The sequence below is a fragment of the Carassius gibelio genome, chromosome A6, assembly GCF_023724105.1.
Source record: "Carassius gibelio isolate Cgi1373 ecotype wild population from Czech Republic chromosome A6, carGib1.2-hapl.c, whole genome shotgun sequence".
In the NCBI taxonomy this organism is placed as follows: domain Eukaryota; kingdom Metazoa; phylum Chordata; class Actinopteri; order Cypriniformes; family Cyprinidae; genus Carassius; species Carassius gibelio.
This window is the reverse complement of record NC_068376.1, coordinates 26,760,159-26,773,016: the sequence shown is the minus strand read 5'-3', so window position 1 is coordinate 26,773,016 and position 12,858 is coordinate 26,760,159. Positions and strand designations below refer to the sequence as shown.

General features: G+C 37.6%; 1 protein-coding gene across 1 annotated transcript; it reads right to left on the bottom strand.

The window, feature by feature from the left end:
* Positions 1–3,231: 3,231 nt before the first annotated feature.
* Positions 3,232–10,932, bottom strand: LOC128015906 (protein Wnt-2b-A). The gene is made up of 5 exons (XM_052600154.1): positions 10,475–10,932; positions 7,009–7,229; positions 5,749–6,026; positions 5,299–5,563; positions 3,232–4,910 (listed from the first exon to the last, which is right to left on the bottom strand). The coding sequence occupies exons 1-5, from the start codon at positions 10,603–10,605 to the stop codon at positions 4,681–4,683; spliced, it is 1,125 nt and encodes a 374-aa protein (XP_052456114.1). The 5' UTR covers positions 10,606–10,932; the 3' UTR covers positions 3,232–4,680.
* Positions 10,933–12,858: the final 1,926 nt, after the last annotated feature.

Genomic DNA, 12,858 nt, shown 5'->3' with positions numbered 1-12,858 from the left:
ATAGGCTGAGGGTATATAAGGTATATAAGATGCTGCCAGTTGTCTCATCATATCCACCTTTTTTTACGTAATAGCGAACGCGATCATTTCAAGGTTATTTCGTTATGACAACTGTTTATGTTGTCGTCTCACTACTACAGTTTCTCAGAGTGTAATTTTTAACTTTGATCAAAATTAGAGTAAAACTGTAATATTTTGAAATATGAAATATAGTCAGCAACCATTTCTTAAGTTCATGATCCTTCAGAAATCATGCTGCTAATGCAGATGATATAATATGCTCAAAATGTGTTTAAAAAATGTTTTGAAATTTTGTAATCAGCGGGAATCCTGCCCAACAAAGAAATACTCGATCTCATAACCCCCAATTTTTTCAATTCGACCACTGGGTATATTTACAACCAAATGCTGTTTAAAGAGGTTAATGACCTGGGAAAACAAACCGGCTAATAGCTGTGAAGGATGAGGACATTTTTCACTTGATATCATCACAGGCCCTGACAGAGCCGGTGCCCGACAGCTGGATTAAGTACATTTAACTGGCACTCTCCAGGGGTCTGGATTTGTTCAGGTTGGCAGTTTACTGCAGGCTTAAGCTACTGAGTGGAACAAAATCTTGTGACAACCAAGCAAATAGTGTTTGCAGCAAATACTGTCTCATGAGATCCTATGCAAGTCTTTGCTGTGTTGAATTAAAGCTGTGTCTGTATTACAGTGTATCATGACTATTTTATGATTGCCTTAGATCTTACTAAGGGCTGGGGGCTTTACACTGCTTTCAACTACCCTTTGTATGCGTTTTGGCCATTCATTTACACAACTGCATTTTGGGGACCCGAGAAAACACACTTTTGAAAACAAATTTCAAAGTGTACGGTTTTGAAAACGATACCTTTAATATCTCTGTGTAACTATAAAATTCAACTTTCAGTCTATAGACATGCGCTAGTACACAACAAATGTGTATGTGTGAAGGCGTGTAGTGTTTCTTTACAAAGTGGCATCAATAACTACTGGCTTGTCATTTTATTTTTTTTTATTTTTTTGTGGATCTGCGTACATGATCTGTACATGAAATTCTGCAAAAAACAAAACAAAGCAAAAACATTTCCATTTTCAGTAAATTGATGTCATGTTAATGTACCAAACTAACCAAACACTTAACCCTAAATAGGAAATTAAAACATGTAACTTGTCCTACACTATTTGGTAATAGATTTGCGTGATACCTCAAATCATGTTGTTTGTTGAGGAGAGGCATCCTGGAACCAGCCGTATCAACTAGGGTTGCAAAGAGGAGGAACATTTCTGGTAAATTTCCTTGAACTTTCTCAAAAATTTCAAAAGTTTCTAAAAAGAGTTTTCAGAAATGTTCCACCCCTTTGCAACCCCTAATATCAACACACTTGCATGGCATTTTGGAATTATTTTACATTTTGGCAAATTGTTGATGAATTCGTTTGATTTTTTACATTCTCATTTGTATATTTTTATATGACCTGCTTACGCCCCACTGATGGCTAGGTTTGGCGATGGGGTTAGGGTTGCATTTTATGCTTTTTTCGGACAAAATATCAAACTGTATGAATTTACCGAAGTGTAAAATAGTTAAGATTTCTCTTTCTAGTCGGGACTAGAATACTAGAAGGTGTTCTGACGTTTAGTGTTTTAGTGTGTTGCTATGAGGTTGCTAGGGTGTTCTGGGTGGTTGCTAGAGTATTGCACAAAAATAAAGAGCTCTTCACAGTAGTGCTGCTGTGCCTCTGTTTTGGAAGTTTTGGAAGAGCTACATTCTTGCCAGCTGACTCACAAGATAAGAGTTTTTATGTGTTAATCCAACACTGTTGGCCTGGTAAGCTCCATCTGACAGGAAGCAAGCCTACGCTCCCACCCGGCCGCTTCTTCGAGCCAAGCCATACTCGTCCCCAAAGGTCACATATATATATATATATAATGCTTATCTCCCCTATAAATGTGTCCTCAAGACCAAACACTTGCTCTGGATCTGTGGACTAAAGTCTGCAGTGGGAAGTACACCGTTCCCAATGCAGCATTTCTGTACGAGCAGAGTGTTCGTACGGATGCAAATGTATTTTTACCAGTAACTGCTTTATATCAGAGAATTTTGAGGATAAGAGACTAAAATAGCATTTGCTTTTGCAAAACCTGTGATCACCATTATGCTTAGATCTTGTGAATGGAGCTGTTGCATGGTTGCTAAGCTGCAGTTTTCAGTGTGTTGGTTTCAGTTTTCAGTTGCTAGGGTGTTTTTGGTGGTTGACAGGACATTTCTATGCAGTTCCCAAGATGCTCTGAAAGGTTTTCAGTGTGTTGGGTCTAGGTGGGTGCACCAAAGCAATCCACTGAATGTCACGTTTAGTTTTGTTTGCCATATGAACATTGTTATTAATATTGCTCAGAAAAGTATAAGCACAACTCGATTGAACACACTTTCATGATTTAAGACGAGACACTTTAAGCAAAAACATCTATCTCACGTATAACTATAGTTTGAAACAGCTGGTTAGTTTTCAGCATAACAAGATTGTTATCTTAGACAATTGACTGAAAACGAATGCAGTTGTAAGGACCACACACGTATTGGGCTCTGAGAACATGTGGCTCAACGAATATACACAAAGTCCTCGCTGAAGAATAAAAGTCATGAATGCTATTTTGGGGTACAGCGTCTTGACTCTATCAAAATGTCCTTGTACGGATTAGTGCACTAATTAAAATGTTAGCCGATTCTGTTTAGGAGCATATATAAATTTCAACACTAACCACATAGTGGTTACACGCTGCCAAGGGGGTAATTTTACAATGTTCAAAAGTAAACATACTCTGACATGTTTTCCACAAGTCTTTCTCAACACAGAAGTTTTTCTGGCAAAGACGAGGTGTGAGGTGGAACTTTTGAACAACGGAAAACATAATCAGACCAACTGTGGGAAATTTCTGACATTCCGCAATAGCAAAAATGTATCTTTGGAAGGGATGCTGAAAACGAAGCAACAATAGAGGGCTATTGGCATCCCTTGAGACTTCAGTCTTGATTTAAGAATTACAGAGGCGAAAACATATCCGGTCAAACAGCTACAAGCAGCTTTGTCTTTAAATATGACACCAATTAGAATGGCTTGAGATCAGAATCACTTGTGTGCAGGGGCCAAAATGAACACTCACCAAGTGCCAAAAATGGGTAAACATTGGCTTTGGCGAATTAGTAAACCTAAACAAGATTTTGTTTTAGGAACTGCGGCATAATACATGGTTGAAATGCATGAGTCTGAATTGTGAATTCTAATAATTCTAATCCATGATATACAAACTGTCTCCTAACAATTTTGAAAAATCTTTGAAAGTTCATTAAAGCTCACAAAATAGTTAAGTATTATGATATTTAAAATATTAAAAAACACACTTGCTGTTTGGATGCTGTTTGTATAGCAACGACTTTACTTTTTGGCCTCTTTCGTCAACTGCAGCTTGCACAACAACAAAATGAACTTCCACGATTTTACCTTACAAAGTTTCAGGTTGCATTTGATTTATGGTGCCACCATTTTGGACACCGCATTGCTGACCATCGTGATGACCCGAGCACTTCATTGACCATCATAACAGCAAATTTAGAAACAACCATGTTGTCAAACTAAGATGCTTTATTCAGGGCAGGAAAATGAATGGCGAAGAATGCCAGTCATGCTAACCTGACTATTTTTGCTGCTCAATCTCAGTGAGCTGCTCTTATTTGAGCAATGATTTGACAGTTAGTGTGGGGTTTACACGAGGACATCTATATGAAGCAAGCAGTAAAACATTTAAAAAGGCCATTCAGCTTCAGAGTTGTTGTTTTATTTTTGAGTAGCTGGTATATCTTTAAATTTATTTTGAAGATATCTCGTTTAGTTGCTACTTTATTAGAAAGACATCACATTTCAAAAAGAAATCCATCAGGGAAAATACTGACTTTATCATAGACAATTTAATGCAACTAAACTCTACCAAACCAAAAAAAAGTGCTCATATTTGAAGGGGTGTTTAAGTGCTTAGGCATTAAAAGATAACATTAAAGATATATTTCTCTGCAGTGACAATGGGATGTCACCATAAATGTAACATTTTTCTAATTCTTTCATGCAGAAGTCATGTATCAAAATTATGCTCCATGAAGTAAATGAAGGGAAATACATTTATCACTGTTTAAAATTTTTACAGCACCCTTCAAAGTATTATTTTGGACCATGAAGTGGAATTGTTCTTGGCGTGAAAATACATTTTTGAGAAAATGTTTGAGTTTTTTTCCCTAAAACTCCACACATTTATCAAAGCTGTCCAAAAAACATAATTCCATGTTAAGGCACACATATTATCAGTAAAATGTGTTTTACAGTTTGAAAATAGTGAAAGGATTGTTTCATAGTCACAGTTCACTCTATTAAACACCAGACAATACCCATTGTATGATTTCCCATGACACCAAGCGTCTACCAGTGCTCCAGACTGGCCTGTGATCTCTGAGCTTGCATCATTGAAGGCAGATAAAGTTCAGGGTTCTGCAAGTGGAGATCATAGTGTTATAGTCATAAATTACACATTCCACAATGCAGTGGTCCACTTCAAAAACCTGAGAAAGGAAAAGCACCAGCAGCTGCTTATTGGTCATGTTCATGGTAATCAGGTCAAATCGAGCCAGTCGGGTTTCTTATCTGGTTTACAGGTGTGAACGTCCACAGTTTCCTCACAGTCGCTACACTCCACAGCGCAGCACCATTTGAACTTGCACTCGCATTTGCTCACACGTTTTACACGTGTGGTGTCGTACCCTCGGCCGCAGCACATGACCTCGCAGCCATCCATGCCTCTGGAAGACTTGTTACACACCCGTCCTGCTGTTCCCAGAGAGCCTGAAATATAGAAATGCAGATATAGAATATATCAGGGTCATTATTTTCCATTTAGTAAAATTATTCCATTGTGAGTCAATAAGCCATTCACTTATTCAGAAAATTTTTACATGGTAACTATAGTGTTTCCGTGGGACAACTGGGTGTTTTCGAGTCTGGGTCATACAGTATTTCATCTCAAAATTAAAAAAATTATAAATTATAACAAAATACTTTAAATACACTTTAAAATGTAAAAGATTATCAAATGAAGTATATTTTACTTACTAATGAATGAGCAAATTTTTCTTCATCAGTCTTAAATGTAATGTGTCTGAGTGCTGAGTTATCACTTATATTTAATTTTTAATTTTGTATTTTTCATTTCAATATTTTGGTGGTTCCTTACCTGCTGATCGGTCCATTAGACAATAGTCTGGAGAGTTCTCAATGTATACTAGATCATTTTTGGTCGTTTTCTTGTAATCTCGGTCTGCAACCATGAAGCCTGAACCATCCTGGTTCATTGTGACCTCAACAGCAGTATTATACTTCTTTCTTAAGTAGTCCCCCGTTTGCCGGAAATCAGACATAGCCAGCCAGCATGTCCTGAGAGCACATGACCCACTGACTCCATGACACTTGCATTCAGTCTTTATGAAACGCTTTACTGCCTAAAGAAAACAGAATTCAACTCATGAACTATGAACCACTCAATGACCCAGATTAAAGATAAGCTCAATTAGATTTTCTAATATTAGAACACGTTTTAGAAACCCCTTCAGGATCATAAGCTGATTACTTGGGTTTTTTTTTTTTGCAATGAGAATCAGTCAATTGTGGCAATTTTGACACTTACCATTCTCCCACAGCGGTTGTTGTGCAGATTCATCAGTGCTCTGGCATCTTTGACCATCCTCTCTCTGGCATCCACAAAAGCTTTGGCAAACTTGATACCATAATTGATATTGTCGCTACAGCCGCCCCAGTCAAAGTCTCCTTCTTTATCTCTCGCCCGGCCTCTCCTGTGGGTGTCACAACTGCAAATCTTCAGCTCTCCTTGACTGCATGCTCTGGTGATGGCATAAACCACACCGGCAGAGGATATTGCATAAACGAATGCTGCTTCACGGCTACCTGACGGAGGAGAAAAGTGGGTATTTTTTATATTAGCATGTTAAAAATGCAGTTATATTGTAATGCTTCAAAAGTAAGTTGTTAGTGTATAATTTCTGCACCAAAATAGGTTATGCACACCGTTTTATATTGCGTTTAGTGTCAGCTGGGTTACAGTTGCTTACAGAAAGTGTTTTAACATTTAAAAAGTTCACCAAGCAAGCTAATGAGGCATAAGGCTCTTACTTTAGTGTGAAATCCACTGTGCTTTTGTTATATCAGCTATCTAACATCGTCCCTACTTTTAAGCCCCTTGGCTGGCCTAAGTGCAGGAGGCCACCCGAGAACTTTCAGACATTTGACTGATTTAAGATGACACTCCTTCACCTTTAGTTTGCCTTTGTCGATTACACACATAGCCTTGAGGTGTGTTTTTTTGCCAATGTAGTGCAAAATGACCCGTATTTTGCTAATTTTCCTCCTCCAGCTCGTGCACTGAGCCAGAACCGAGGGTGATATGTCAAAAAGAGCAGCTTTGTCTTTCTGCCAGAGTCATCTGCACAAATATTTACATCTCCTATTACTGTTTATATATCAGTCTGTAGAGAACCCCCTCCGACTAGCCACTTGTATTTGGAGAATATCCACTCTCTGTCAGACTTTCGCCTATTCTTTGGAAGTGGAGACTTTTCCCCCACCTCTATTCAACCATTGACTTCATGGTTTATACAGATTTGTTCTTGTATCATGTAAAGTGGTAATGTCGCGCTATTTACTGTACACCTTATAGGAAAATATGCATGGGTGAATCTCACACCTTTCTTTTGATTTTGGGGTGGCTCTGGTTTGGTAATATTCACCTCTGCATAAAGCTTGATACTTTATAGAATATGATGCTTTTATACATGATACAAGGTTGCATAGTTCATGTACGTTATGTCTTATTACTGTATGAGTTTGATCTCAGCCATTGTTAGGAATAAAGTGTAACACAAACACTGACTGCGTAACATGACACGGCCGAACACAGTATGGTCTCTCTCCAGCGTGCTGCAGTTCCACCGATGGTGTCGGAACTGGTGCTGGCATTCTCGGATCCACTCTTTGGCTCCCTCTCCGATGGATTGCATGAGATCTGGGTGTCTTTGACAGAGTTGTCTCTGCTTGTTCACCAGCCCTGGAATGTTGTCACAAATGACCCGTACACCTAACGCACCAATGTACCTGCAGAAACAAACAGAGTCACATTTGACTGTTGTGTCTGCTAAATGAATAAATCTTATGTATAAATGTCCATTACTATCGCAATAGTTGGCCAATGTCTTGTGATTATAAATCAATTTAATGCATAATTATTTAATCAATAACGTTTGAAACTGACTTTATTGTTTTAGTTAGCCTGCTCTTCTGGGTCATCTGTATTTGAGATTTAATCTTCAAAGTTCATGTTAGACACAATTTAATACACGGCTTTATGGAATGTTTGATTCTGGCTAGTAAATCATTCTGTGGTCAAATATTTTTGCATAGTAACCACTAAACTGAATAATTGTCTGTTTTCCCGCCCGGCTGATTTCCAATAGATGTGCTACTTTCATGTCTCAGTCTGTTTTTTCACCGATAATAAAATAATTTAATCTTAAATAAATATTTAATGTTTCTTTATTTAATTATATATATACTTTATTTAAGATATATTGCTATAATGAGGCTATGATACTTTACTGTGTCTACAAAAATTTCTGTTCACAGATTCTTAAATACATTTTTACCCAAAAATGAAACTTCCAACCCAGTCTCATGAGAAAATGTAAACATTTTAAAGGTGGCCATTTCATATGAATTTGCATGATGTGATTCGTACAAAAGTATACAATTTTTTGAAAAAGGTCCACCCCAAACCCATTTCATTAAACTTTGCGACTGATAAGATTGTATGAATTCATGTTGTATACCAATTCGCCAAAACAAAAAATAGTTGCAAATTGCCATGACACTGCATCTGAAAATTCTGTCATCAAAAACTTGAAGATATTCTGAAAAATGTCTCTTTTTTTTTTTTTTCTCCACGCAGTGAAGGTCAGTAGGGTCCAATTTTGCTTTTATGTTCCAGAAATCAATAAAAAGTCATACAGGTTTGGAACAACATGAAGACAAGTAAATGATTAATTATTTCATTTTTAGACAAATTAACCTTTTAAGGGCTATTTCATACTCCCTCACTTAGATATATCCCAATTTGTCCCATATCCCACGGTTCTGTGTTGACAAATGTCTAGAGTGCAGCATGAACCTACAATTTGAATAATAATACCTTTCATTTTTAGCCAGCCTTCAAAACACTCAATGACACCATACATCATAAAAGGAAAGCTATAGAAAAATACAAAGCTAAACAAAACACACAGACATACAAATCAAACAATCAGTTCATACAAATATTACATTGATATTTGTCATTATGTTGCAGGTTTCCTGCTAAACAATCTGACAAATACCTGGTGGACTCTTCCTGTTCAAGGGCACACACAAACACCATAGGCAAGGTTTACGCTGTGCTCAAGCGCTCTTGTCTCCTTCCCTGATCTCATTATCCACTCAGTCATGTCTGGGTCTGTGTTACAACACTCCGTACAAACTACTGAACAATTTCCACTCCTCTTATGGCTGTCCTATCGCTCTCTCTCTCGCACACACTGACATACTAGTGCAAACATAAGGCCCAATGAAAGACTGATTCCTCTCGCTATAGCATCCATGGGAGGGCCTGCTGTTGTCGGCTTTGCACGGCTGCCCTGTTGATCCTTGACATATGAAAACACAATCTCGCTCCAGAACACTTATCAGCTGTATGCGACTGGGATTGGGAAAGGCCGCTACACATGAGCCAGAAAACTGCTACGTGTGAATTGATTGCAATGATGACAACAATCCCCATAATATAAATTACCGTAGAAACGAAGAGATATTTATCACAATTGGCTTGCATGGTTTTGGGCACAAAGGGGCAATATACGTATAGTTATTTCAATATAGATGACACAAATGATAACCCTTCTTTTCCTATTCATGAAATACGGTATTATTGACTATCATGAGAGAAACCCAGCAATCATTTTAATTGAAAGTATCAAAAAATAGCATGGAGATTAACATGAGATTACGTTGTTTACTCAGCTGTGGGGTGCTAGGCAGTGCTCTGACTATGTTGATATTGCTACCTCTGAGACATGATGGGGAACTTATGAATGCTGCAATTAGAGACATTTTTAAAGCCGAAGTCTGCCATTGTGTCATCATGTCTGGTGTTATACAGTGAAGAAATGGAGATGAAAAGCAATAACTTCAGAACTAAATCACTTCAAAACACCCTAGCAAGTGTGTTTATCTGTGTTCAGCATACAAGTAAGTCTTCTGATCCAGACAAGCCGTGTCATAAAAACAGTCTGGAAAGTGTTGATCAATGTCAAAGACATTAGACTCTGTATTTGCTAACAACTGCCTGAGATTAAACAGTGGTGTATGCATTTCTGCCATCACCTGCAATCTAGAGCTTTTTTCTTTCTGATTGTCTCATTTTATCTGACTTTTGCAGTAATATTGGTGTAATTATACTTATAGATTTTTGTTGTTTATTTGCCATTTTAGTACTTTAATATTTTTGTCATTCATATATTACTAACTGTACATCACTAACTGCTCGCTCTTTTTTTATCATGCTCTGGACTATGAACCAAACTGGTATATATATAAACATACATACATACATACATACATATATATATATATATATATATATATATATATATATATATATATATATATAAATGTTACACCACAAGCATTATATTAGCTATATACATTTATATACTTTTTCCATAATGTTAATGTCAATCTAGACTCTCAAAAGTATTTTTATATAAGCTGGAAATGAATTATTGACAGATTTATTTGTATGATGATATGACCTGAGTCATATCTAGTGACTAACAGAAGTCGGAATTTGAGTTATTGCAAAATGGAAATCTACGTGTTTTTCCACCTATACAAATGTGAAATGCTATATTAAATATGATGTAGCCTATATATAAACTAAATTTAAACACGCTTTTACAATGGTTTCATCTATAGACAAACTCTATTTTTCTGGTTAAATCCTTACATTCAAATGAATTTCTCTGAACTTCAGTTCATTTTAATTCTGCTTCCTTATACTGATCTAGGAATTTCCATCATGAATTTGGAACCATTCCAGATTATCAAACAATGTTCAAACGAGATCTTAAAATGAAATTCATATATTTTTATTGTTTTTCATTCGCAAATGAGTTGTTGTTATGGTCCTGGATTGTGATATGAATTCAATGATCGTAGGCTACTTGTTATTAGGAGCTTTGTTAGTTCTATTTTAGGTATAAATTAATCAGTGCCAATGAGGGACTCTTGTGCCACTTTAAATAAACACTTACCACCAAGACGAGTCCACGCTAGGAGTAAACATGAGCAGCAGTAAGATGAAGGGCAGGTAAATCCTGTGAGCGGTGACGCTAGGTTCACGGCGCGCCGCGGACGCGCTTCCAACTCCTTTAAACTCTCGCATGTTGAACACGGTCAGTTTGTAAATGTTTCCAAATCAAAATAATAATAATAAAAAATATATAAAAAAGGGAAATAAAAGGTCGCAGGCTCATATCAAATCGTGAGATCATTTATTTATTTTATTATTATTCAAGTAACGTTAGTGTATCTTTCCACATTAGAATCGATAAAGTTACTCAGAATGAAAACAGAAGCATCCATATAAAATATTTAATATTCATTAGTATCCAAATGGAGTTCTGTCGAAAATATTGTCGTCAAAATAGTTATCACTGTTCCTATTTGCGTCCGAGCCGGTCCAGTGAGAGAGGTACAGTGTCTGTCCCGCAGATTCAGATCCAGAGTCATATCTCGGGCTTTCTGGTGGTTTCTGCGCGCTCATTGGCTGGAGTAAGCACGAGGAGACGAGATGAATGAACGCGCGTCTACACTCATTTCCTAATGCTGTCACAGATATCAGGCGCGCTTTTCAACGCTCTGTTACTCTAACCACTTACAACGAAGCAGACCATCGTTTTTGGACACTACCACAATGGTAATACCATCTATCTATCTATCTATCTATCTATCTATCTATCTATCTATCTATCTATCTATCTATCTATCTATCTATCTATCTATCTATATAACTCAATGAATACCTTCTCAACAAAGATAGTAGCCATGGCTCATATATTTTGGGTCGTGACATTGTCAGTATACGTACATAATCACACCAGCTTGCTCATAAAATACACCACTGGTAGAACTGCTTAACAACAAACATTATTACAAAGTAAACAACAAAGAGCTCAAGAAAGAAAGTTTCTGGTCACTTTGACTTATACACTATCCTTTAGCTTCCTGTCAAGATCATTAGAGGAGGAGGATATACACGCATTAGGAGATAAGTTTATGTAGCATCCATTTTGTTTGCATGCCATTAATTTACTCATGTTAAAATAATCTAAATATATAAATTTTAAGTCTTGGAAACAGACACTCAAATATGCAGGCAAGGAACTGATTGCTATATATTTTTTTTTTGTGTGTGTGTGTATGCATGTGTGTGTTTGTAGCAATTACACATCTAATCACTTCCTCTTCCTCTGCAAGCTGCACTATTTCAGGTATCACAAGTTCTGTGCTATATTTCAAATATTAAGTAATAGCAGTGATGCTTGCCTTAGCAACCACCACTAAATATGATTAAATGTCAAATCTAACTACTATTGGAGCTCATAAAGTGGAGCGCATCCTTTTTTGTTGTCTCTGTGTGACAAGAATACTTAACCCACTGGGACTCAGGATGTGCACCAATAATTAGTGATGTCCTTTCTGTACTGAGAGGTCAGTGCCCTCTCCTCCCCTGATCTAGAGGACCTGGTGATTATAGCAGTGAGTGGGAGACAGATTTCACCAGGCCAGGCATGCGTCCCTGTCGGCCTCGCAACCTCGACTTACTGTCCCAAACAGGAATGTTAATTAGCAGCATCCACCAGAGGGGGTGACCATCCCCTGACACACAGGACATCTGATAAACCAGTGTAGTCAGCAGAAATAGCAGCACTGATATTTTAAGGGACATTAAATACAAACAGTTTTTAAACATTTCATTTAATGTATCAGTGTTTTATTTAAACAGTACACGCATAACCTGAGATGTTCCCCTTCAAGGGAACTCCACATTGTGTCTCCTTGGGGACACTTTGGGTAATGAAATACCCACTACACCATACCATGGTGCATGCCTGTCCACCTTGTGAGAGAGCACCAAAAATAATGCTATGGACAGCTAAAAGAACTTGGGGGAAATGGGGTACCCAACCAACACTAATATAAGGAGGGACATCCCATTCAGCCAAGTTGGGAACACAACATTCCTCAAACAGCTATGTTCATAAGACAATGGGTCATCTACTTAAAACCCTTTGGGGAAACAGACCAAAGCATGTGGGATTGAGGGGAACCACCTACTTCAAAGCCCTGGAACGTAGGGAGGCATCCCAACACTGCCTCCAAAAATATTAGGTAGGAAAAAACATGTACATGTGGACTGAAAAGAGAAGCAAGGAACCCTGCTTCAATATCCCCATGATCGGTCTGCCTAGCTGCCTCGGCAGCCCCCGAACCACGTGTGGTAGGTGGTCAATTCTCATTCCTCAAAAGAGAATCAAGCACACTAGGCATTTCTCAGTGTGATCGCATCATGCAACATGTGACACATACTTCATGCATGTTTGCCTCTGTTTCCCGAGCCACACACACTCACACA